A 26,894-nucleotide genomic window follows, 5' to 3' on the forward strand; every position below is an offset into this window, starting at 1 on the left:
CAAACACACTTCCTGATTAACATGGAAAGCCAAAACCACTTTCAGCAGGGAAATCCCAGTCTCTGAGATGCAGAAGGAACAGTTCCTTGCAAGAAAGAGTCTGGCGTTCCAAGACCCACTACACTGAGGTAACAGTGACCAGAAATACAGTCTGATCGTCAAGTCCAAGATGGAAGCATCCCAAAGGGGCTCAAAAGGAGCCTTTGGTAAGGCTAAACAGCACCAGATTGAGTTCCCAGAAAGAGAATAACTGCTTGCCCAGTGTTCTGATGTAGAGAGCCCCTTTCAAAAATCTAGCAACATCGGGTTGAGACGCCAAAGAGGAATGACGATTACAGGCTCTAAAACAAGAGAGCCCAGCTACCTGGCCCTGAATAGATGCTACAGTGAGGTTTTTATCAAGTCCAGCTTGTAGAAAGGCAAGAATTGCCGAGATCAGAGCCAAATACAGGTCCACCTGGTCCTGAGTACGACCACACCTCAAATACAGTGTGTAGTTTTGATTGCCGCATCTCAAAAAAGATATAACAGAAAAGGTACAGAGAAGGGCGAAGAAAATGATAAAAGGAATGAGATGACTTCCCTATGAGGAAAGGCTAAAGTGGCTAGGCCTGTTCAGCTTGGAGAAGAGAAGGCGCAGGGGTGATATGATAGAGGTCTATAAAATACTTGAAGAATGGTCTGAAATTTGGCAGCTAAAATTTAATGCTAAGAAATGCAAGGTCATGCATTTGGGCTGCAAAAACCCGAGGGAACAGTACAGTTTAGGAGGTAAAGAACTTATGTGCACGACAGAAGAGCGGGACTTGGGTGTGATTGTATGTGTTGATCTTAAGGTGGCCAAACAGGTTGAAAAGGTGATAGCGAAAGCTAGAAGGATGCTAGGTTACGTAGGGAGAGATATGGCCAGTAGGAAAAAGGAGATATTGATGCCCCAGTATAAGACTTTGGTGAAACCTCATTTAGAATATTGTGTACAATTCTGGAGTCCACACCTTCTAAAATATAGAAAAAAGATGGAGTCGGTCTAGAGGAAGGCTACTAAAATGGTGTGTAGTCTTCATCATAAGGCTTATGTGGACAAACTTAAAGATATCAATCTGTATACTTTGGAGGAAAGGCAGGAGATGGGAGATATGATAGAGATGTTTAAATACCTACATAATGTAAATGTGCATGAGTCGAGTCTTTCATTTGAAAGGAAACTCTGCAATGAGTGGGCATAGGATGAAGTTAAGAGGTGATAGGCTCCGGAGTATTCTAAGGAAATACTTTTTTACAGAAAGGGTGGTAGATGCATGGAACAGTCTCCTGAAAGGGGTGTTAGAGACAGAGACTGTGTCTGAATTCAATCGGGTCTGGGATAGGCACATGGGATCTCTCAGAGAGAGAATGAGATAATGGTTACTGCAGATGGGCAGACTAGATGGAAAACCAAAAAAACTCTGTGGAGTGACGATGTTCCTAAATGGACTTTATTTGAAAGTGTCAAAGTTCCAAAGGTACACTGAAATCATCCACATAAAATAATTCCATCCACATAAAAATAAATCATCCACATAAGAGCCTTAAAGGACCTAGTCCACTAGGGATACAGGACCCAACACGGTCCGCGTTTCGACAAAAAGTCTTCTTCAGTCCCTGGGGGTCCTGTGAAGGTGAGTACGTGGGAAACAATTGTGTGGTGAGCCAGAAGTGAGACACTGCTTGCATTTGCAGTGGAAAGGCTAGATGGACCATTTGACCTTTTTTCTGCCATCATGTTTCTATGACGAGCCCTAACCTTTTTAGTCTTTCCTCGTATGGGAGGAGGTCCATCCTCTTTATCATCTTGGTTGCTTTTCTTTGAACCATTTATAGTTTCGCTATATCTTTTTTGAGATAAGGCAACCAGAATTTAATGTAATACTTAAAAGGTGAGGTCACACCATGGAGTGATAGAGATATTATAACATTCTTAGTCTTGTTAACTGTCCCTTTTTTAATAATTCCTAGCATCTTGTTTGCTTTTTTGGCCGCCGCCACACATTTGGAAGAAGGTTTAAGTATATTGTCTACCATGACACCCAGATCTTTTTCAAGGGTGCTGACCTCCAAGGTGGACCCTAGCATCTAGTAACTATGATTTGGGTTATTCTTCCCAATGTGTATCATTTTGCATTTGTCCACATTAAATTTCATCTGCCCTTTGGACGCTCAATCTTCCAATTTCCTAAAGTCTACCTGCAATTTTTCACGATCTGCATTCGTTTTAACAACTTTGAACAGTTTAGTGTCATCTGCAAATGTAATTACCTCATTCGTCTTTTCAATTTCCAGGTCATTTATATATAAGTTAAATAGTACTGGTTCCAGTATAGATCCCTGCGGCACTCCACTATTTACCTTCCTCCATTGAGAAGAATGCCCATTTAACCCTACCCTCTGTTTTCCATTCGATAGCCTGTTCCTAATCCACAACTGAACATTGCCTCCTGTCCCATGACTCTAATTTTCTCAGTCTCCTCTCATGAGGAACTTTGTCAAAAGCTTTCTGAAAATCTAGATACACTACATCAACCAACTCATCTTTATCAACATATTTATTCACACCTTCAAAAGTCAAGCAAATTGGTGAGGCAAGATCTCCCTTGGCTAAACCCATGCTGACTCTGTCCTTTTAAATCATGTTTGTCTAGGTGTTCCACAATTTTATTTTTTATAATTGTTTCCACTGTTTTGCCTAGCACTGAAGTAAGGCTTACTGGTCTGTAATTTCCCAGATCTCCCCTGCAACCCTTTTAAAAAATCCATCAGATTTATGAAAGTGCAGATAGCAGCCTTTCCTGTTTCCAAGCTCAGGGAGAAAAGTAGCTCCCTGGCCTCTCACCCATATGTCACCCAGTTCATTAAAGGGATTTTATAGTTGCCCCATCTTCCTTTCTTGTATTGCAAAGTCTCAGTAGATTGCCCTATGAGCCCTTACAGGAAGCTTCCCTTCTGGATCTTACGGTCAAGACAGTGTTTCTGGTGGCAATTAATTTGGCTGGATTAATCTCCGAGTTACATGCTGTGTCCTGTAGGAAGCCATTGTTTAACATTATGGAAGCAGGGTTCTCTTTACACTCGGTTTCATCCTTTTTACTGAAGCTAGTCTCTGCCTTCCACATCACTCAGGAAGTCTGTTTGCCCACTTTTCACCCTATGAGGTCCAAGAAAAAAGGGTAATGTGTTGAATTTCCTGGATGTCAAGTGAGTAGTTCTACAGAACCTCAAAGTTTTCAATGAGTTTTGCGTAGAAAGGGAGGTCGACATCTAAAGCTTTAATTTCCAGATGGATTAAAATGGCCATTTCCTCCATGTATGTGAGCTGCAGTAAGCAGCCGCCATTCGCATTGAAAGCGCACTCTACTGGAGGAGTGGCTACCTCTTGGGCAGAGACTAGAGCTGTCTCACCCAAAGAGATCTCTAGAGCAGCTACATGACCTATCCTTCATACCTTTCCAGGTTCTATGGGATGGATGTAGCAGCCAGGAAAGACATCATTTTAGGGTCCTCCATTTTAAAGACAGGCTCAGTGGACCTGCCCTAGACTCTGAGGACTGCTTTGGTACATCCCTAGTACTGAGGACAACTAGAAAAAAGATTAGGTTCTTATCTTGATAATCTTCTTTCTTGTAAATACGTCTAGTGGTAATGAAACCCTGTCCTGTATGTGGGCTTTGCCTGTCTTTCTGCCTTAAGATCAGTCTGCATTTGGAGAACTCCATATCTTTCAGTTGCCCAGAGAGGATAAAAAAAAGAAGCAAACTATCAAAAACATAATGTCTGGTTTGAGTCTCTGCTTAATTGCAAGACATGTGAGTAGCTAAGAGCTCTGTGTAAGTTTTAGGCCTGGTTGCACATAATTTTGTTATCCCATGTTGATCCGTTATTGGAATGTTATAATCATCATTGATATGTTTGTTATAAAACCGAATTGTTATGTCAGAGATTGTCCCTGTTCCCCTCTTTCTGGTTGTCTTTCCTTACAGTGCTACTTGATTGCTTTTGTATGAACTGAGGGGGTAGGAGCAGCTCCCTGGGAAGGAAGTGAAGTTGAAAAGATGATTGACAGTTTTCTGCAAGCAATTTACTGGTTTAAATACATAACCCTAACGTATAGAATCATTAGACACATCTACAAGAAAGATTATCAAGGTAAGAACCTAATTTTTCTTTACCAGCCTGTCGACTCCAGCACAGTGTTGTAGCAAACAGTAAACTTATGGAAGCACTCATTCTTATATACCAATGCCTAGATCATATGACTTCTCCTACAGCTGATAACACAGAGAAGCAGAATAATGAGCTGAAGTTATGTTTAAATCCTGCTGCTGCTTGGGACCTTGAGCAAATCGTAACAGTTCATTGCCTCAGGCATGGAACTTGGACTGTAAGGTTTCTAGAACAGGGAAATACCTTCTGTACCTTCATGTAACTTACCTTGAGCTTGGATTCAGATTGACAAATAAATTTAAAATCTGAATCATTCCCTCCTCTCCACATTTCATTTGCTTAGAGCAGTGGTTCCCAACCCTGTCCTGGAGGAACATCAGGCCAATTGGGTTTTCAGGCTAGCCCTAATGAATATGCATGAAGCAAATTTGCATGCCTATCACTTCCATCATATGCAAATCTCTCTCATGCATATTCATTAGGGCTAGCCTGAAAACCCGATTGGCTTGGTGTTCCTCCAGGACAGGGTTGGGAATCACTGGCTTAGAGTATCAAAACAATATAACATTTTGAAGTGGCTTTTCTGTGTGTAAAGCATCATACATGAAAGAAAAGGGCTTGTTTATAAACCTGCACTTATGTACATGCTTATAAGTATTTATTTATTTAAAAATATTATAGTCTGCATAATCAACAATCCTTGAGAGCTCACAGAAGGATATGCATAATAACATCTTCTAAAAACATTAACATTTAAGACAATAGAAGAGTTAAAACAATTACACTGAAACTCTCAAAATCTGAACTACTCAGGAATTGGGTCAGTTAGATTTTTGCATTTTCTGGATAAATCTTAGGCAGTACCTTTTAAAATTAAGTGTTCCTTTCTCTCTCTCTTGTCTTCCCCATTCAGTGTGTTTGCAGCTTAAGAAAATGCCAGAGTCCAAAGGTCTTCCCCCCCCCCCCCCGCCCACTCATGGGATTTTAATATGAAAACTGTATTGCACTTCAAAATATATAAAATTTAATATTTTTAAGATATTTTGATTTAACAATTTATTTTAATAGACATCTCCTCCCCAATTAGTCTTTTAAATCAAGGGTAGGCTGTATATTTGGTTTTATTGATGTGCAGTATGTGGATGTCTTATTTTATTTGTTTTCATGATTTTATTTGTGTAATTGTACTCCACCTAGAAAGTTGGATGGAACATTAATAATAGATAAGCAGATATGATTTGAAAATTGTATTTTTTTTTAAGCAATTTGTTTGTTGACAGATGGTTAGGGGGAGGGAAATATCACCTTCTTTCTGATTCATCTTATTATAGTGTGGTTCTTAACCTTTACGCCGATCACCACAGATGGAAGTTTCTAAACTGTGCTGGTTTGATGGCTTTGTACTGCTGGAGGAGTGAGAGCTAGCATTTTGCTGCTGAGGCTTTTTGGGTACTCTCTTTCTCTTAACAATGCTAGGAATTATAAAGTTTTTTCTTGTGCCCTTTGTATGCGCAGGCAAAGGGGGCACTCCTGGACTCCGTAGATAAATACATCCGGGAGAAAATCACCCTGGCAGCTCAAGCCATCTCCAAGTCAGCTGCTGAGAAGATCAGTGACAAGGATGTTATCTTGGTGTATGGATGGTACGTGAGAAGGAGGAGGGGATGGGAGAGAGAAATAGTATCGCTGTCTAGTACTTAAGGCTTTGATGGGAAAGAGACTGATGCTAGTACATGTTTGTGGAGTGCTGCCTGTTTATGGTTTTTATTTATATCCTCCTTTATACAAAGCAGGTTCCAAAAACACATACATAGTAAAAAGCACTTACTTTGCTTTGAATTTCTGTTGAAGGAGGAATTATGCACACTGGGTATTATAAGAGGACACCTGTATGAAATCAAAAAATGCCTGTTTTACAAAGCCAATTTCTAGTGCAATGTGTCTAGTAGTCCTGAACACTAAGGTTATGTATCTGAACCCGCAAGTTGCTTGCAGAATGATAATCGCTCATCTTTCAACTCTGTCTCCTTCCCAGTAGACTTGCTTCTGCCCCCTCATTTTGTACAAAAGCAGTCAAGAACTATTGTAATGGAAGACATCACCAGAAGGAGGGCAACGGGAAGAGCTCCCCAACACTATACTTCCACTCTGCTCTGAAACAAGTATAAGTTTATCAAAATTATACAAAACTGTGTGCAACCAGCACCAACATTTATGGAGCTCATAGCTACAAATGTCCTGCTAAGAAGCAACTCTGTTCCTCCGGTCACGTGCTTTCCCTCATATCTGGACATCACAAAGCTGGCCACAGACCACAGGGAGTTGCCAGAGGAGTCCCTGCAAGTAGCTAAAGCTATGTCCAAGGTTTACCCAATGGCTTGGGATTTCCAGCAACTGTTCAGCTAAAGGTGGATTTGCTAGTGGCGCAAGTCACCAAATCAACCTCCTTGCCTAGTGCAGGCAGTGTGATGTTGAAGGATAATCAAGACTAGAAAGTGGACATGATCCTCAAAAGGCAATTTGAAGCTTTGGTCCTAGGGATTAAGGCAGCAGTTATGACTTCCTTTGTGGCATGTGTTTGCCACATCCATCGATCTCGAGTCCCGGCCTCGGAGGATGATGAAGATTCCCAAATCTCCTGTCTAGGGTGGATTATATAGTGGGCACTCTGTATGATATTATCAGAATTATGAGCAAGGCATCAGCCTATACTATCTCCACCCGGCGGATGCTCTGGATTAGACAGTGGACAGGAGATTAAGTATCTAAAGCTATTTGGTAAAGGTCTGTATGACCTGATGGCCAGCGTTACGGACCATTGCCCTGAGGCCTTGGTTTGCAAGATGTGGAAATTTTTGAGGCTCTCAAAGATTCTGTCCTTATACAGGAGGCCAAGCAACACAAAGGCTCGTTCAGGGGTAACTGCAGAGGTTTTGCATGGGTAGGAGACAGCAAGCCTCTGGTTCTTGAGCCTCTCCAACCTCCAGGAAAGCACAATTATGTAAGGACAGGGGCCAAGCCTCCCCAGATAGAGGGCAGGCTGTCGGCCTTTTGGTCAGTCTGGACTCAGATAGATGCAGACCATTGGATCCAAAAAGTTGTTCAAGAAGGTTACAAAATCAAGTTTTGTGCCCCCCTTCCAGATCTCTTTGTAGATACTATGGCCAGCTAGCTGGCTGAAGAGAACCCTCAGAGTCAGAGCAATGGTACAAAGGCTACTGAGTCTTCATGCTATAGAACTGGTACTGAACAAAAAATCTGGTTCAGGCAGATAGTCCTTATACTTCATCATGCCAAAGAAAGGCTTAAGATGATTGGAAGCCAGTTCTAGACCTTGTCAGTCAATGTAGCAATGAAAATGCCACATGGAGACCATTCGATCAGTCATAGCAAAAGTTGCACCAGGGGTGTTTCTTGTGCCCCTTAATTTGACGAAGGCCTATCTCCACATTCCGATTTTTCCAGCCCACAGGAGGTACTTGTGGTTTCATGTACTAGAACTTGTCTCTGCTTGTTTGGTTGACATTGCTGCCTGGATGTCCTGCTGTCATCTGAAACTAAATATGTCAAGACTGAGCTGCTACTCTTTCCTCCTAAACCCTCTGCTCCTCCTCCTCCTTTCTCGATCTCTGTAAATAATACTGTCATTGTTCCAGTCTCCTCTACTCGTAACCTTGGAGTGGTCTTCGATTCTGACCTCTCATTTTCTACGTATATCCAACAAGCTGTTAAGACCTATCGCTTCTATCTCTTCAATATCACCAATATTCACCCCTTCCTCTCTCAGCACACTACCCAGACCCTTGTTCAAGCTCTCCTAACCTCATGCTTAGATTACTGCAATCTACTCCTAACTGGTATCCCTCAGTGTTGCCTCTCCCCCTTGCAATCTGTGCAAAACTCTGCTGCGCGACTCATCTTCTACCAACCTCGCTATGCTCATGTCACCCCTCTCCTTAATTTACTTCACTGGCTCCCTATCTGCCAGCACATACAGTTCATGATCTTATTGCTGACCTACAAGTGTGTTCATTCTGCTGCCCCTCAATATCTCTCCTCGCTTCTCTCTCCTTATACACCTCCCAGAGAACTCTGTTCCTCAGATAAGTCACTCTTGGCGTCACCCTTCTCCTCCACTGCCAATTCCAGACTTAGTTCCTTTCATCTAGCTGCCCCCTATGCCTTGAATAAATTACCCGAGTTTGTCCGTCAAACCCCTTCCCTTGTTTAAAAGCAGACTGAAAACCCACCTTTTTATATATCTTTCAATTCTTAACCCTACTCCTTTGCCCTCCAACCCAGCCCGCCGATTAACCGTTCCCCTTAACTGTATCCATGACATCCTGTTTGTTTGTCTTGCCTGTTTAGATTGTAAGTTCTTTCAAGCGGGGACTGTTTTCTTACTCTTTGTGACTCTGTGCAGCGCTGTGTGCGTCTGGTAGCACTATAGAAATAATAGTAGTGGTAGTAGTAGAGTAGCATTTGCAGTTCTCAGTGCTCCCCTTTGGCCTCATAGCAGCACCTCACACTTTTCCCAAGGTGATGGTGGTGGTGGCAGTGCTTCTTCTCAAGGCAGGGATCCATATGCACCCATATTTGGAGCCCCATCCAAGGAGGAAGGCGAACAGCCAGTTTCAAGAGTGGGCCAACTCCTTCAGGACTTGGGATAGATCATCAACTTCAAGAAGAATCAATCTGTGCCAAACCAGTGTCTGGAGTACCTGGGAGTTTTGTTTGACATAGTCTTGGGCCAGGTCTTTTTTCCAGAGCCATGCAGACTGAAGCTTCGGAAGCAGATTTTGGACCTGCTGCAGAATCCAACTCCCATGGTGTGGCATTATCTGCAGGTCCTAGGGTCGATGGCGGCAGCCATAGAGGTTATCCCTTGAACAAGAATATGCATGAGGCCTCTCCAAGACTCTCTTCTCTCTTGATGGTCTCCTCATACAGACTCGCTTCAGCAACTGCTTCCTTGGTTAACTGAAAACGAAGAGCAGTCTGTGGTGGTGGCTACAGCCGGCTGCCCTCTTGAAGGGCATACCTCTCCGAATTTCCTCCTGAGAGATTCTAATGACCTATGCCAGCCTTTATGGTGGGGGGGGATTCATTACAATAAACACCCAGTTCAGGGTTGTTGGACACTGACTCAGTAAAGGTGGTCCATAAATCGACGAACTCAGAGCCATTCAACTAGTGCTTCAGGCACTGGAGAAGTCTCTGGAAGGCAAGGCAGTTAGTCTTCTTGGATAATACAACAGTGGTAGTCTGTCAACAGGCAAGGAGGCACCAGATGTGCCCCATTACACCTAGAAGCTTAACTCCTCTTCAGGTGGGCAGAAACTCATTTGCAGGCCTTTTCAGCCAAGCATGTAGTGGGAGTGGAAAATGAACAGGCCAACTTTCTAATTCGATAGACTCTTAACCCAGGAGAATGGTCTCTGTCTCCACAGGCATTCTCCTCTAGCTTGGCAGTGGGTGTGTCTACAGATGGATCTGATGGCCTCAACCGTAAATACAAAAATGGATCGCTTTTACAGCAGAAGATGTGAGCCTGGAAGCTTGGGGATGGATGTGTTAGTCCAACCTTGGCCAGAAAAATAGCTGTTATACATGTTTCTTCCATTGCCAATGCAAGGGCGATTTGGATTGCTTTTACAGCAGAAGATACGAGCCTGGTAGCTTGGGGATGGATGCGTTAGTCCAACCTTGGCCAGAAAAAAGGCCCTTGTACATGTTTCTTCCATCGCCAATGCTAGGGCGAGTCATCCACAGGATTGTGAGTCATCTGGGGTTGGTAGTCCTAGTGGCACTTGATCGGCCCCGCAGACCGTGGTATGCAAACCTAGTTCACCTCCAGAGGGATGAAGGCCTCAGACTGCCAGTCCAAGTCAATCTTCTCACTCAGGAATCGATCCCTATTGAGAATTCAGAAAACTTTGGGCTTACAGCATGGCTCATGAGTGGGCATCCCTGATGAACAAGGATTAATCAGACATGATCGTTACAACTCTTCTTAGAGCTAAGAGGCCATTAACAATAGCAGCCTATGCCAAGGCCTGCAAGTTCCTTCAACACTGGTGTGCTTTGGATGATATAGAGCCCTTAAGAGCTCTGATATCGGTAGTCCTGGACATTTTGCAAGTGGGACTTCAGAAGGGTCTGTTAGTTGGATCCCTGAAAATGTGAATAGCAGACCTTTTCTGTTTCCAAGCTCGAGGGGAAAGGCTCTCTTGCCTCTCACCTAGTTTATTAAAGGAGTTCTTCGGTTGTGCCCTTTTGTGCATCTCCCTTTCTGGATTCTTAACACTGTATTACAAGGTCTCAGTAGAGCTCCATATGAGCCCGTATGGGAGACTTCCTTTCTGGATCTTACAGTCTAGATGGTGTTTCAGGTGGCAATTACATCGGTGAGAGGAGTTTTTGAGCTACAAGCTCTGTCCTTCATGGAACCTTTCCTTAAGTTTACGGAAGCAGGGCTATCCTTTTGCAAGGTTCCGTCCTTCTAACAGAAAGAGGTCTCAACCTTACATGTTAATCAGGAAGTCCGTTTGCTGTTTTTCACCCTACAGGGTCTAAGAAAAAGAATAAAGCTTTGCATTTGCTGGATGTCAAGTGAGTGCTTCTCCGGTACCTTGAAATTACCAATGAATTTTGCGTATTGGATCATCTTTTTGTTCTGACCAGTCATGCCAAGAAAGGGAGGCCAATGTCTAAAGCCTCGATTTCCAGATGGATTAAAATGGCCATTTCCTCTGTGTATGTGGACTGTGGTAAGCAGCCGCCAATCGCATTGAAAGTACACTCCACTAGAGGAGTCGCTATCTCATGGGTGGAGGCTTGGGCGGTTTTGCTTGAGGAAATCTGTAGAGCAACTACTTGGTCTACCCCTCATACCTTTACCAGGTTCTATAGGGTGGACATAGAAGCCAGGAAAGACGCCGCTCTCAGGTCCTCCATTTTGAAGGCAGACTCGGTCCTGCCCTAGACTCTAGGGTCTGCTTTGGTATGTCTTTAGCATTCGGAACCACTAGACACATTGTACTAGGAAGAAAGATTAGGTTCTTACCTTGATAATAATCTTTTATAGATGTGTCTAGTTGTCTTGAAGCCCCACCCTGTCAGTGGGCTTCACTTGCCTTCTGCTTTAAGATCAGTCTGAATTTGGAGAATTCTCTGTCTCTCGGATGAACTGAGAGGATATAAATAAAAAAAGGATAACTCTTAAGAAAATAAAATTTGATTTAAGTCTCTGCTTGATAGCAGGTCATGCGAGTAGCTATGAGCCCCATATAAGATTAGTGCTAGTTGCACATAGTTTTATCTGTTTTGATCAGTTACTTGAATGTCATAATGTTAATGGATATGTTTTGTTACAGAGCAGAATAGAATTGTCGGTAATTTTTCCCTGTTTCCTTCCTTCCAGTTATGTCTGTTGTTACAATGCTACTTGATAGCTGCTCCTGTCCTCTCAGTTTGTACAAAAGCAACCTGGGGAGAAGGCAGAGTTCAAAAGATAATTGGACAGCATTCTGCAAATAACTTCCGGGTTCAGATGCAAAATTTAGTGTTCAGGACTACTAGACACATGTACAAGAAAGATTATTAAAATAAGAAATTAATCTTTCTATAGGCTCCTAGAACCAGCCCTAATAGCATACAAATTCAAATGCACAAATGTACGCCTTTGCCAAAGAAGATGTAAATGTCTGTGTGTACTCTATGCCACATCTTCACCTTCTTGCTTCCCAAACTACATCCATGAGCATAGGAGCCAACTTTTCAAAATGATAGAGGGTTTTTTCTTCCTTATTTTATGATGTAATAACTTTTCTCTTAATGAGGGCTAGATGGATTGCTTGAAATGTATTATTTTGTAATACTGAAGTGATTAGTCATTTTCTTGTGTTTTTTTTCTTGTAGAATTGTGTATGCATTTAAAGAATTAAAAAAAAAATGATAGAGGGTGCCAAATGCAATTCAAATCATCTCTCCCTAGACATAGTGAAGGAGCTTGTTCAATATTTAGGGTGCTTGACACCCACAGGCTCTAATTCCCCTATGAACAGCTATATGCAAATAGTTAAAAGAGAGCCAATTCAATAATTTGTGGCACCCTGAACCAGCTTTTGAGACCCCATCCTGGGGCCATTCTTATGAGTATGAATGGCACAGATGTCCGAGTTCACATCATGAGAATGGCCCCACCTTTATCAGCTACTTTTAGTTTTCCAGTTGGGTTGATCCTGGTCTCTCTTTACCATTTCTCCTCATTCTTTAGCACTCTCCAGACCGGTAGAGTTTAATCTTACAAGCGGGTATATATCTCATCATGACCAGCAGTTGGAGACTGAAAACAAAACTGTGGAATAGTATATGAGAGGTACCTTCCCCTATTCCTATCAGTCTTCTTTCAGTCTCCAGCAGGTGTGAGTGAGCTGTACCCATTTTCCTTGGTAGGGTGTTAGAATTTGTTAAAGGGACGCTGCCAGCAAGGGAGGAGGTGGGACAGCTGGACGACGGAAATAGGAAAGAAGTGGTGAAGGAGGAAAAAGAAGTGGTGGATAGACTAAACATGTTCTTTTCGTCAGTATTTACAAAAGAGGACACATCCAACGTGCTGGTACCTGAAAATATCTTCATAGGAGATCAAGCAGAAAAACTAACATCCATCGAGGTAAGCCTTGAGGACGTACACAAGCAGATAGATAGATTAAAAACTGACAAATCTCCGGACCCGGACGGAATCCATCCTAGGGTATTGAAAGAACTAAAGGAGGAAATAACAGAACTACTACAGCAGATTTGTAATATATCCCTTAAAACAGGCATGATTCCGGAGGATTAGAAGATAGCTAATGTTATGCCCATCTTTAAAAAAGGGTCGAGAGGTAACCCGGGAAACTACAGACCGGTGAGTTTGACTTCAGGGGAAGATGGCGGAAGCGCTGATAAAAGACAGCATCGATGAGCATCTAGAAAAGAATAAACTGATGAAACCAAGCCAACATGGCTTCTGTAAGGGAAGATCGTGCTTAACGAACTTATTGCAGTTCTTCGAAGGAATAAACAAACGGATGGACAAAGGGAACCCCATAGACATCATATATTTAGATTTCCAAAAAGCCTTTGACAAGGTACCCCATGAACCCCTACTATGGAAACTGAAGAACCATGGGGTGGAAGGAGACGTACATAGATGGATCAAAGCAAAGGGAAGGAGTGAAGGGCCACTACTCAGACTGGAGGAGGGTCACGAGTGGTGTTCCGCAGGGGTCGGTACTTGGGCCGCTGCTGTTCAATGTATTTATAAATGATCTAAACACAGGGAGGAAGTGCGAAATAATAAAATTTGCAGACGACACCAAACTGTTTAGTGGAGTTAGGACTAAAGAGGACTAAAGAGAAAATTTACAAAGGGACCTGAATAAACTAGGAGAGTGGGCGACAAGATGGCAGATGAAGTTTAATGTAGAGAAATGTAAAGTCTTGCATGTAGGAAACAGAAACCCGAGGTACAGCTATACAGTGGGAGGGCTGGTAATGGTTGAAAGTACCCAAGAAAAGGACTCGGGGGTAATAGTGGACAAGACCATGAAGCCGTCGGCACAGTGTGCAGCGGCCTCTAAGAAGGCGAATAGAATGCTAGGTATTATCAAGAAAGGTATTACAACCAGAATGAAAGAAGTTATCTTGCCGTTGTATCGGGTGATGGTGCGCCCGCATCTAGAGTACTGCGTCCAATATTGGTTGCCATATGATACTCGAGAGGGTTCAAAAAAGAGCGACACAATTGATAAAAAGTATGGAAAATCTTTCATATGCTGAAAGATTAGAGAAACTGGGGCTCTTTTCCCTAGAAAAACGGAGACTTAGAGGGACATGATAGAGACTTACAAGATCATGAAGGGCATAGAGAAAGTGGAGAGGGACAGATTCTTCAAACTTTTGAAAACTACAAGAACGAGAAGGCATTCAGAAAAGTTAAGAGGGGACAGATTCAGAACCAATGCTAGGAAGTTCTTTACCCAGAGGGTGGTGGACACCTGGAATGCGCTTCCAAAGGGTGTGATAGGACAGAGTACGGTATTGGGGTTCAAGAAGGGATTAGAGGATTATTATACAGGTCCTGGATCTGATGGGCTGCCACGTGAGCGGACTGCTGGGCATGATGGACCTCTGGTCTGACCCAGTAGAGTCACTGCTTATGTTCTTAGTCCCCGTTTTTGGCTGGAGTGAGCTTGGGTGTGCCCTGTTTGGGGGTGTCAAACCCAGTGGCTCTTGTGCTGGGTCCCTCCCCCCATTTCCTCTACCTCCCCACATTTTTTTAGAGGAGCCTCAGCAGTAAGCCTTGCCCCCTAATTCAAGCAAGGCATATTGCTTTGAGCACCTGTGGAGTCTGTTCTTTTAAAAATAAAAATCCTGAGGTAGTGCCGGTCTGAAGGGTTGCTGTCCCTTTAACTTTGATGTATTTTACAGTATTTTTTTGTTAACCGGCACTTTTGTTTTAGTTAGGTCGTGTATGGAGCAATGAGCACTTCGCAGGGGAAAAAGTGCTCATTGTGCTCCAGACGCGAGGCACTCATGACCGGCCTGTGCAAGCAGTATACAGGCCGGTGCGGTAGTGGAACTCTGTCAGCAGTGACTGCAGGCGCACAGAGCTCCCCGCCGCTAGTGTCTCAAGAGTTAGCTGGAAGCAGTGGGGAACCCGGTCTTCTCCCACGCCCATGGAGGGTTTTCCTCAGCCACCGACAGTAAAGGTACAAAGGATTCCCTTTCCGCCGGTTCAGCTCAGTACTCCCTCTCAGCTGATTTTTTAACAGCTGATGCCAGCTTGCCTGCTTTAGCAGGTGGGACAGTTCAGGTTTCTCAGCCCTGGAGGGGTTGTTTTTGGCGGGAACTTCATTTTCTCAGTCTGGCCCCTCCATTTTGTTTGCAACCTCAGGTAACCTTCCCCTTGTATTGAAAAAAACGGGCAAGTTTCAGCTGGGTCCCCTGATTTAATTTTTGCATTGTGCAGAACCTATTTTCAGGCGGTTGGGGGTCCCACCTGCGCTCAGGGGGTTTCGGAAGGGGGGTTTCCTCCGCACCCCTTGTGGCTTTCCTCTGCACCTCCTATGGCTTTGCCTTCCTCTTCTTTGGCGTCCCCTCTTCCTCCTCTCTCCTCCCTCATCCAAGCGCCTGAGGGTGGCTTGGGATGAGGATTGGTAGTCTGAGGAGCCTTGCGGCCTGGATGAGGATCTGGACCCTTTTGAGGAGTTCTAGGATCCTCTCGAGGGGACGGCCGCTGGTGGCGGGGCGGCAGGTTTCCTATCTTCAGGTGAAGAAGTGTCTGTGGTGCGCCTTTTTTTAGAAGGATGAGCTACCAGATCTGATTCAGCAGGTCTCATCGGTGCTGCGTTTTGAGGAAGCGCCACCGGAGACCCTGCGTGTGAGGGACCCTCTTAGAGGGATCCATACTGTTTCCTGCTCTTTTCCTATGCATCAGGATATTCGGGATATTGTACTGGCGCAGTGGAATATGCCAGAGGCACTATTTCGGTTAGCGCGCACCATGGCTCAATTGTATCCCATCCCGGCGGAGGATAGGGCTACTTTAAAGTCGCCAGTGGTGGATGTGGTGGTTTCAGCAATTTCTAAGCAGCATACCGTGCCTGTTGAGGGCGGTTCTGCCTTACAGGACTCTGAGGAGCGTAAGTTGGAGACCATTCTTAAGCAGAATTTTGATGTCTCTGCCTTGGGGGGTCCAGGCGGCTATTTGTGGGGGGCTGGTGGCTCGCGCCGTGTTTCAGTGGGACAAGCGTGTCCTGGATCGTGAGTCTGATGACTGGTCCTTGGTGGATCAGGAGGTGGCTAAGATTGAGATGGCTGCCTCGTTCCTCTCGGATTTTCTCTATGACTTCATACAGTTTTTATGCCATAAGTTTTTGCAAACAGAAAACCCAGAAGCTGAATTGCCAACCATAGATTTCGAAAGGATACATCGAGCCCTGGGGCCACGTAAATTAGAGAGACCAAGGGACATAATAGTATGTTTTCTAAGATATCTTCAGAAAGAGAGTGCTACAAGCAGCACAAAAAGTTGGTCATCTGATGTGGAATAATGCCAAAATGGAACTCTTTGCTGACATCTCTTCAGCGACTTTGAAACGTCGACGTGACTGCCGGGAAGTAACTAGATGCCTACATTCGTTATAAATGGCAATACCCATTTCATTTGGGATTTCTTTTATGCTTGAAGGCAAACAGCATAAAGTTACATCAGCTCTAGAAGCCCAACAGCTACTTATTCAGGCTAAGCTTTAGCCCACTGAGGGTGAGAAGCAGCAAAATGAGTCATCACAACTTTTATCTGCAGGACTGCCAAAGCCAGAAATGGCACAGAGTGGATCAAAATAACAGACTACAAAGACAGCCAGAATAAATGTCTAGTGTAGTATTAAAAAATGAACTGATATATAATAAAAATTAGAAGTTGAAGGAAAATAGACACTATAAAGTAACCTCTGCTTTAGAGGCTCAATATTTAAGCAGTATAAAAATATTAATATAAACAGAGAGAAAAACTGATAACATTTATAAGACTTTAAGGAAATAAAGGAGTAGAAATGGGATAGATAACTGAGAAACTGGGCCAGGGTTAACCCTTACCGACCCTGACATCTGGAAGTGGACCTGACCTCTGGTTCTTTTCGCCTGGAGGCCGGATCTGGGTCTAGAAGTAGGGTTCGAGTAGGGTTGGGATGGTGGGGATTAGGGGGTTATACGGGTGGGAAGATGTGTGCAGAGAGAAATATGGATGAGTTATGATTGGTGGGAAAATATGTATGGATTGATGTACAACTGGGAAAATATATGTTATGGAGTGCATTTATGGCTATTCTATGTTTAATATATGGTTAAAAGGGTTTTTATGTCCCTGAATGTTCAGGGACTAAATTCTCTGCGTAAACGACAACTTTACTTTCACGAGGCTGGTAGAATTAAGATGGCAATTGGATTTATACAAGAAATGCATTTATTATCATCCCATGAGAGATTTTTCCACCATGCTCAATATAAAGAAATTTATTTTGCTTCTAACAAATTGAAATCTAAAACTAATGGAGTAGCTATTGTATTTGCCAATCATATATCTATGGATGTTAAAGAGGTGGTTCGTGATAACGAAGGCCGATTTCTGCTTTTAAAATATATTTATGGAGGGTCAATTACATACTTTGTTAAATGTTTACGCACCTAATGCAACTCAAGGTGTCTTTTATAATAAAGATATACTGACACAATAGGCGATTTTAACCTTACCTTAAATGTGAAGTTGGATAATTCTAATATTGGAGTGAACTATGGTAAACTTGAGTGACATCAATTACGTATATTTATGGAATCATGGGATCTTATTGATCTTTGGAGATATCAACACCCGACAGAGACCGATTATACTTTTTATTCGGAAGTTCATTCTACATATTCCAGAATCGATCTCTGGCTGGTGGGGAAAGATTTGATAGAGGCTGTTAGTTCTTCTTCCATAGAAATCAGGATATGGTCTGATCATGCTCCAATTTGCTTTAATTTAGTGATGCAATCCGGAAGAAAATATTGGCGATTAGATGATAGTCTTCTGTTAGACCCGGCTCATGTGGAACAACTGGGTAAGGATATTGGAGAATATTTACAATTTAATGATACAGGAGACACCTCTCCAGAGACCCTTTGGGAATGCTTAAAAGTGGTAATGTGGGGTAAAATTATAGCCCTGGGGACACATGTTCGGAGGGAATGTATGCTTAAGATTAGAGAGTTGTGTGATCAGATTTACACACTAGAATTGAACCGATGATAAAGAAGCAAAATTACAACAACTTAAGCTAGATCTTCAGGCGTTAGATTTGGAGATAATAAGTGTTAGACTCCAATGGCTACGCCAGGAATATTTTAAAACAAATAATAGAGCGGTTAGAATCTTGGCCCACAAGCTGAAAAAAAGACAACTTCGTAATGTTATTACTCGTGTACAAGGCCCAACTGGAGATTGTACTACCGTAGGCCAGAGTCAGCAAGCTTTTATTAACTTCTGTCAACAACTATACCAACCTGAAAATATAGTAGAAGAAGCTGATATTTGTGCTTATTTGGATTTGATACAGCGACCTAGACTCACTCCTGGGGAAACTCAGGAACTTTCCCTCCTTAACACAATGGAAGAATTAACATGGTCTATTAATGATATACCGGTGGGAAAATCGCCAGGATTAGATGGTTTTACTGCTAAATTTTATAAGACATTTCAAATTACTTTGATCCCCCCATTGCTGCAATTGCAATTTATTAATATCTTGGTAGACAGACAGGAACTGCCATATTCATGGCATTTAGCAGGTACAACTTTGATATTAAAACCAGGTAAAGATATGATATCCTGTTCCTCTTATAGACCCATTTCGCTACTAGATGTGGACTATAAATTATTTACTAAGATTTTAGCTGAACGTTTACAAATATATATGCCGCAACTAGTGGTCGATGATCAATTGGGATTTGTACGAGGTCGCCAGACCTTAGATAATATTCACCGAGTCTGTCACATATTGTGTCAAGTTGGTGGTGGAAATGATTCGACTCTTATTTTGGGTATCGATGCCGAGAAGGCATTTGATAAGGTTTTTTGGCCTTATCTGTTTCAAGTGCTAGAAAAAGTTGGGGATATCCGGAACTTTCCTACACTGGCTTCGATTGTTATATAAGGCCCCTCTGGTTTCAATTAATATCAATGGTGGATATACTGAATGCTTTATTTTGGGGAGAGGGACTCGCCAAAGTTGCGCTTTATCGCCCATTCTCTTCGCATTAGTTATGGAGCCTTTTGCACAATTGGTGCGACAAACTTCAATTATTTTAGGTATAAGTTGTGGTGGGTTAGAAACAAAAATATTGCTATTTGCAGATTACATTCTTTTCACAATACGAGACCCTTCCACCTCGCTGAAAGCTGTAGTAGAAGTTCTTACAGCTTTTGGACACATGACAGGATTTCAGATAAATATGTCGAAGTTAGAAATTTTGGATCTTACCTTGTCAGATTTAGATAGAGGATGGATCTCTAATAACTACTCTCTTAAATGGGCACAACAATCATTACAATATCTGGGGATTAATTTAACAAAAAATATAGAATTGCTATATGCTGCCAACTATCCCCCTCTTTTGAAAGCGATTTGGCAGGACATTGAAAGATGGAAACATCTAAATATCTCCTAGCTGGGTAGAGTGCTTCCAAGGTTGGTTATATCTCTTCTCAGCCTTAATGATCTCGGTATCTAAAAAATTCTTCATACGGTTAGAGCGGAAGATATTCGCTTTTATCTGGCACCATAAAACTCCAAGAGTTTCACGAGCAATGATGTATCAACCTAGAAAATTGGGCGGAATGGCAGTACCATGATTTCAATATTATTATCAAGCAGCCCAATTACGATATTTAGTTAACTGGAAATGGGATAGTGGAAAATCTTGGGTATGTATGGAACAGGAGTTATTGGGAGGGTTTCCATTGTGGACGACACCTTGGCTTCAATTCTCACAACTCTCTATAATAGCTAAGAACCCTGTAATGCGACATACTCTTGACCTGTGGATTCAGTTAAGTAGGTGATGCTACGGGGATAAAAAATTATTTTATGGGGCCAGCTATTATATATATGCCTAATTTTACTCCAGGAGAAGTTGATGTGGCCTTTCATCTCTAGGAAACGAAAGATCTTAAAATATTAGGCCAATTGTTGGAAGATGGGAAAATTATCCCCTTTGAATTACTGAGAGAAGAATATGGCCTCGCACCAAAGTGATTTATTTTACTACAGACAAATTGAAAGTTTTATTAGAAAAGTGGTTCTAAAAGAATTAGTTGCTGCCCAACATTTGGATTTGGAGAAGGCAATGATAAGAGAGAGTGGGAGAGGAAGTATTACTAGATTATATAATGCACAATTGGAGCATCTTCATCCCCCCTTGAAATATAGACGTCGCTGGGAAAAGATCACTGGCAAAATTTACTCTGATAAGGAATGGTTTAAAATATTGAATTCTCTCTTATAATGTACTATAACCAGCAATATGATAGAAAATGGATATAAGGTGTTCTTTTGTTGGTATTATACACCAGCACGATTGTGAGGTATGTATGGGAATGGATCGGATAAATGTTGGAGAGGATGTGTAGAAGCAGGCATATTTGAACATATTTGGTGGTATTGTACTAAAGCACAGATTTATTGGGATAAAGTAATTTCCTTTATTGAGGAAGTACTAGGCATTTCGATCCCTAAGACCATGGAGTGCTGTCTGTTGAACAAAGGACCAGATGCCCTGCCTTTGAAACATCAGAAATGGATACACTTCTCCCTCCTTATTCGTTGTGATATGGGATTAACAGAACCACAAATACAGAAAAATCACGAATAACTTTTTTATACGTTATTCGCTATTTTCTATTAAAAACTATCGTGAACATAGGGGGAGACCTGGCCTGTTCCTGAAGGAGAGGCAAAGCATGGTAAAGAAAGTGCTGGGAATCGGCGATTTTCTCTGTAAACGCTTGGAATCAGTGATTTCTCTATGCAAGCTGATGTAATTTGGGGAGAGGAGCCAGCAAGCTAATAACCGCGATGCTGAAACCGCAAATACGGAGGGAGAAGTGTACATTTGATAATGACAGCAGGGATGTCCTGGCATCTGCCTGGAAACAACCAGCTCTGCCAGGGCTTCGACTATTACTGGCTAAAGTTCAATATATACAGCAGATGTCTAAATTAACAGCTCTTTGGAGAAATCAGTTACAGAATTATAATACCATTTGGAGTGCATATGAAATATGGATTAATTCCCAAAATGATAGTCCCAACTGATCTCTGATATATAAATCTGTGCCCACATTTTATGAATCTCCTGCACACATCCTTCCATAGGGGTTGGGGGGGTGTTGAAGGGCAGGACAGGATGGGAGGGTTGAGAAATATTAGACATTATAGATCATTTAAAAATTTTAGTATTTACTATGAAATAAGATATATAACGAATCAATGAACTGTTTTATATACAACTGTACAAGTTCAGATGTTTTTAATTGCATTATTTTTCAATAAAATTTAAATAAAAAAATGGAAATAAATAATTAATTAAAAAATAATTAAACTACACAAAGTAGTGTCTCTTTCCCATCCCCTGCATAGTATTTCTTCCTCTCTCACTCCTCCACTGCCTTGTGCATCAAGTCTCCCTCTCTCTCATTGTCTACAATATGTATTTCTCTCATTCCCTCCCTTGCTGCAAAGTAAGTGGGGAAAGAGAGACACAGGGATCCAAGATGCATCTCTCCTACCCCCTCTATTGCCACATCCTACATTTCTTCCTTTCTCATCCCCAAACCATGTGCAGCATCTTTCACCCATGCCCACCAGCCCCATGCCCAACAGTTTTCCTTCTATCGCCCCTCTCCAGCACCATGCCACATCTCTTCCTCCATTCCCTTCACCAATATATCCAACATTGCCCCTTCTTGTATCCTTTTCCATCTGTCCCAATGTTCTCTCTACACCACCACATCCAAAATTTTTCCCTGTCATCTCTCTCTTCCCCATGCATCTCTACCTCACTCCTCTCCCACCACCATGTCCAACATAAAAACATAAGAATTGTCATACTGGGACAAACCAAAGGCCCATCAAGACCTGCATCCTGTTTCCAACAGTGGCTAACCTAGGTCTCAAGTACCTAGCTAGATTCCAAGTAGTAAAACAGATTTTTTGCTGCTTATCCTAGGAATAAATAATGGATTTCCCCAAGCCATCTCAATAATTGCCTATGGACTTCTGTTTTAGGAAATTATCCAAACCTTTTTTTAAACCCTGCTAAGCTAACTGATTTCACCACATTTTCTGGCATCGAATTCCAGAGTTTAATTACACATTGTATGAAGAAATATTTTCTCCAGTTTGATTTAAATCTACTACTTAGTAGCTTCATCACATGCCTCCTAGTCCTAGTATTTTTGGAAAAAGTAAACAAACAATTTACATCTATCCTTTCCACTCCACTCAGTATTTTATAGACTTCTGTCATATCATCCCTGAGCCATCTCTTCTCTAAGCTGAAGAGCCCTAATCACTTTAGCCTTTCCTCATAGGGAAGCCGTCCCATTCCTTTTATCATTTTTGTCACCCTTCTCTTTACCTTTTCAAATTCTGCTACATCTTTTTTGAGATATGGTGACCAGAATTGCACACAGTATTCAGGGTGCGACCATTAAGCGATAAAAAGACATTATAACATTTTCATCTTTGTTTTCCTGATAATTCCTAACATTCTGTTTGCTTTCTTAGCCACCGCTGCACATTGAGCTGAGGGTTTTAATGTATCCTCAACGATGACACCTAGATCCTTTTCCTGGGTAGTAACTCCTAACATAGAGCTCTGCATCACATAGCTGTAGTTCAGGTTCCTCTTTCCCATATATATCACTTAGCACTTGCTCACTTAAACGTCATCTGCCATTTTGTTACCTAGTCTCCCAGCCTCAGAAGGTCCTCTTGCGGTTTAACAACTTTGTGTCATCAGCAAATTTAATTATCTCATTAAGTTATTCCCATCTCTAGATCATTGATAAATATGTTAAAAAGCAGCGGTCCCAGCAAAGACCTCTGGGGAACCCCACTATTTATACTATAACAATTAAATAGGTCCTAATGGAAGAGAAACTAATCAAATTCAACAATATACCTCTTCCGATTCACATTATTCACAAAACAAAATTCATGAAAAACACTTTCGCTCAGAGATATAATGCATTAAAGAAAAATTAACTGACTTAATAAAGAACCAGAGTAACTTATCTGGTTCAATCGTGCTGCCGGGTTCACGGTGCTGTAATGTTGGTGTGGTTAATATCTTCCTTGCAAAGTCTGATCCGGCGCGATGAGGCACGCCAACGTTTTGCTGCATGGCTGCGTCAGGGCAGGAAGTCTGATCTGGCGCATACACTCCGCACTCAGTTGAGCAGTAGGAGGCTACTTTGGGGCTTACCCTGCTACTCAGTTGTTCAGAGTTTCCCCTCCTGGCTCTGTACATGTGTCAGTACTTTCTCCAATGACTGATCAGATGGGATTATGGCGGACCTCTGTGAAACTGATTTGCATATGAAACTGTTTCAACAATGATTACTGTTTTCAAATTGGACAATTAACCGGCACCTCAGCGACCCACAGGATTTAAATGATGATTTTAGAGCATCCAGCTTAGTCCTCCTGAATCCCTGCTCAATCTAAGCTCCCACTATCCCCCCCTACTAATCCCTAAGCCCCACTTTACCCAATCCCCATTCCTCACTCACACACAATCCCACACAAGACCTAAGTCCTAGTTCATACTCCCAGTCCACAGCCAATCTTAATCTGTCTGTCTTTTGGTTTTCCACCCAGTTTCAGAATCTCTGCCCAAGTCTTAGTGCCTGCTGTCCCACATCCCCAACTACACAATATGGGGTATTTCTGAAAAAGTTGCCAAAATTTCATTGCATACTAAGAGCAAATTCTAGATCTGCAATTATGCGCATAATTGCTACAGTGGAATACTAACATAAATTGGCATTTAGGCACAGCTGCTGTCACCATGACAGTGACCAAAGTAAATGACTGTGACTAGGGTTACCAGATGTCTGGATTTCCCCGGACATGTCCTCCTTTTGAGGACATGTCCGGGCGGTCTGGACGGCTTTTCAAAACCTTGCATTTTGTCTGGGTTGCATTCCTGCTTGACGAACAGACAGGGAGGGGGGGGCGGAGCTGGAGCATAACGGGACGGGGAAGTGTGGAACTGGGCGGACCTGGGTGCGGGTCTAGGGGTCCGGATTTTACTAACATAAAATCTGGTAACCATTTAGGCACAGCTGCTGTCACCATGACAGTGACCAAAGTAAATGACTGTGACTAGGGTTACCAGATGTCTGGATTTCCCCGGACATGTCCTCCTTTTGAGGACATGTCCGGGCGGTCTGGACGGCTTTTCAAAACCTTGCATTTTGTCTGGGTTGCATTCCTGCCTGACGAACAGACAGGGAGGGGGGGGGGCGGAGCTGGAGCATAACGGGACGGGGAAGTGTGGAACTGGGCGGACCTGGGTGCGGGTCTAGGGGTCCGGATTTTACTAACATAAAATCTGGTAACCATAATTGTGACTAAACGCTGCATTTGTGTACCTGACTGACAGTATTCTAGAAACTTAATAGTTAAGTAATGGGCATGTCCCTTTTCTGCTCATGCCTCTCCCATGTGCATGCCTTGTTTCAGTTACGCGTTCAGCTGATAGATGCCTCCACCTTCACAATGGGTGAATCCTTCCATGCTTCATTTTCTCTTTTTGAGCCAAGTGTATATATTGCTTTTAAGTGATTGTATATAAGAACTGTGTATTTTGTTAGGTCTCCATTGTTTAAATGGGAGCTTTCTCCCTTTTTTTTGTTTAACATAGATTAGGCTATCAGACTTGTTGGATATTTTCGCTTCCTGTTCCCTGTATTTTGTACTATAAAAAATGAATCTTTGCACATTTTTTCTTTGAAATGAGATTGTGGTCATGGGTACATGTACTGCTGTATATGAGACAGGTCTCTGATGGAGTAAAAGATGTCCAACTCAAGGAGACAGCATTAGTTGTCCTCAATGGAGTTGACAGAGGATGCTTGTTGCAGGTTTCCAGGTCAAGACACAGCGAGACCCGGAATCTGCAACGAGCACAATGACAGCTGCGGAAACCCTGAGAGAACATTTGACAGAGGATGTTTTCGCAAGTGATCTCACTTCCTATCCTGACCAGTGTTTGCCTCTGTGTGACTGTGTATTAAATTGTCATTAATGCTGCTGGAGATAATGCTCAGACTTCTGAAGAATATGTCTTGCATTACAGCTCCTCTCTAGTGAACTACACATTATGTGATGCCCATGCCAATGGCCGAAAGTTCCGTGTAATTGTGGCAGATAGTCAGCCACGCCTGGAGGGACGTGAGACACTGCGCAGGCTAGTGCGCAAAGGAATCCATTGCACCTATGTCATGATTACAGCAATATCCTATGTGTTACGAGAGGTGAGTGAGGAGACTGTCTCTGCTTGAAGGAATCTGGAAGAGAGGTGGAGGAAGGGACACCCCTTCCTTATTCTGAGAAGTGAACAAGAGACGGAGAGATCTTTTGATCCCTGAGGGTCAAGTGCCTTGATCTTTTTTAATGTAGTACAATAGAGTCTGTTAACCTGGTCTCTGTTAACTGTGACTCACACACAACAGGCAAAACAAATTGCCAGTGGGAAAAAAATGTCCCCCAAAGCACCAGCAGCAGAGTCCTGAGCCAGAAATTCTCCCTCCCTCAAGCTCCTAAGCCCTGAAGCACCAGCTCGGGAGTGTTCCTGAGCTACAAATCCCTCCTCCCTCCCTTCCTCAAACCCTGAAGTGGCATAAGCATGAGATGTGAACTTCCTCTCTCTCTCTCTCTCTTCCTTACCTGAAGCACAGCAGTCAGCAGGAAGCATAGGCTTCTCACAGCCAGCCCTGGCAGGACTTTTCCTCTGACACATCAGAGGAAAGGCCGTGCCAGGGCTGGCCACGAGCAGCCTGTTTTGAGGCTAACTCCTGCTGACCCTGTGCTTCAGGTAAAGAAGAGAGAAAGGGAGGGAGCGAGAGGCTTCATGGCTCAGGACTGCTGCCTGCTTCTGCCACTTTGGGGCTTGAGGGAGGAAGGAAGGCTTTGTGGTTCAGGACAGCTGCTGCGCTGGTGTTTCATGGTGGTGGGGGGATTAAGACAAGGTTTCTAATATACACTCAATTAATCAAAAAAAGTTATCCGGTATCCACCAATCCCCATGGGTGCCGGATAACTGAGATTCTGCTGTATTGATTTTTTTCAAAACAGGAAGCCCTTCCAATTAGTAATACACTACAACCAACTAGAAACATTCAAACAGTATGTAATCCAGTTTATTCCCCCTCTGCAGGTGGAGGTATGCTATTACATGCCTCCTTACCCTCCCATTTCTGCTCTGAGATGGGGGCATTCCCCCCTCATTCTGTAACAGGACACCTGAAACTGGGTACTAACTGTGTATGTGAGTTATAGAATACTAGCAATTAAGCATGAAACTGCTATAATGAAGCACATGCATGCTAGTTGGGTGCTAAGTGGTATTCTATAACTTTTAAGACATAACTTGCTTAGCTTGTAAATGTAAGGGGATGTTTACAGTGGTAGGTGCATAGTTGGGTCTCATCTTTGTACAAGTAAATGCAGAATACGGTAAACTATGGGCTAGAGCAGGGGTGGGCAACTCCGGTCCTCGAGGGCCAGAATCTAGTCGGGTTTTCAGGATTTCCCCAATGAATATGCATGAGATCTATTTGTATGCACTGCTTTCAATGCATATTCATTGGGGAAATCCTGAAAACCCGACTGGATTCCGGCCCTCGAGAACTGGAGTTGCCCACCCCTAGGCTAGAGTGCTGCATTTAGGCACACACATTTATGCTGGCAGTTGACATAGCATAAGTGGGTGAACCTGAATATTGGAACATAAATGGCAACTTATGTTAGTACTATAACAGAATCTTGGTGCCACTATAGAACTGGTGCTTTCTGTGCTGCATCTTCATGCTTTACCTT

At 42.8% G+C, this 26,894-nt stretch overlaps 1 protein-coding gene across 2 annotated transcripts in view; it reads left to right on the forward strand.

Moving 5' to 3' along the window:
- The window catches only part of EIF2B4 (eukaryotic translation initiation factor 2B subunit delta), a 126,299-nt gene that overhangs the window by 90,107 nt on the left and 9,298 nt on the right, over positions 1 to 26,894 (forward strand). For both annotated transcript variants that reach the window (XM_033937247.1, XM_033937248.1), the window contains exons 10-11: positions 5,713 to 5,840; positions 25,153 to 25,330. In XM_033937247.1, coding sequence (XP_033793138.1) covers positions 5,713 to 5,840; positions 25,153 to 25,330 — 306 coding nt within the window. The remainder of the gene's footprint in view (positions 1 to 5,712; positions 5,841 to 25,152; positions 25,331 to 26,894) is intronic.

The sequence above is a fragment of the Geotrypetes seraphini genome, chromosome 3 (genome assembly GCF_902459505.1).
Source record: "Geotrypetes seraphini chromosome 3, aGeoSer1.1, whole genome shotgun sequence".
Taxonomy (NCBI): domain Eukaryota; kingdom Metazoa; phylum Chordata; class Amphibia; order Gymnophiona; family Dermophiidae; genus Geotrypetes; species Geotrypetes seraphini.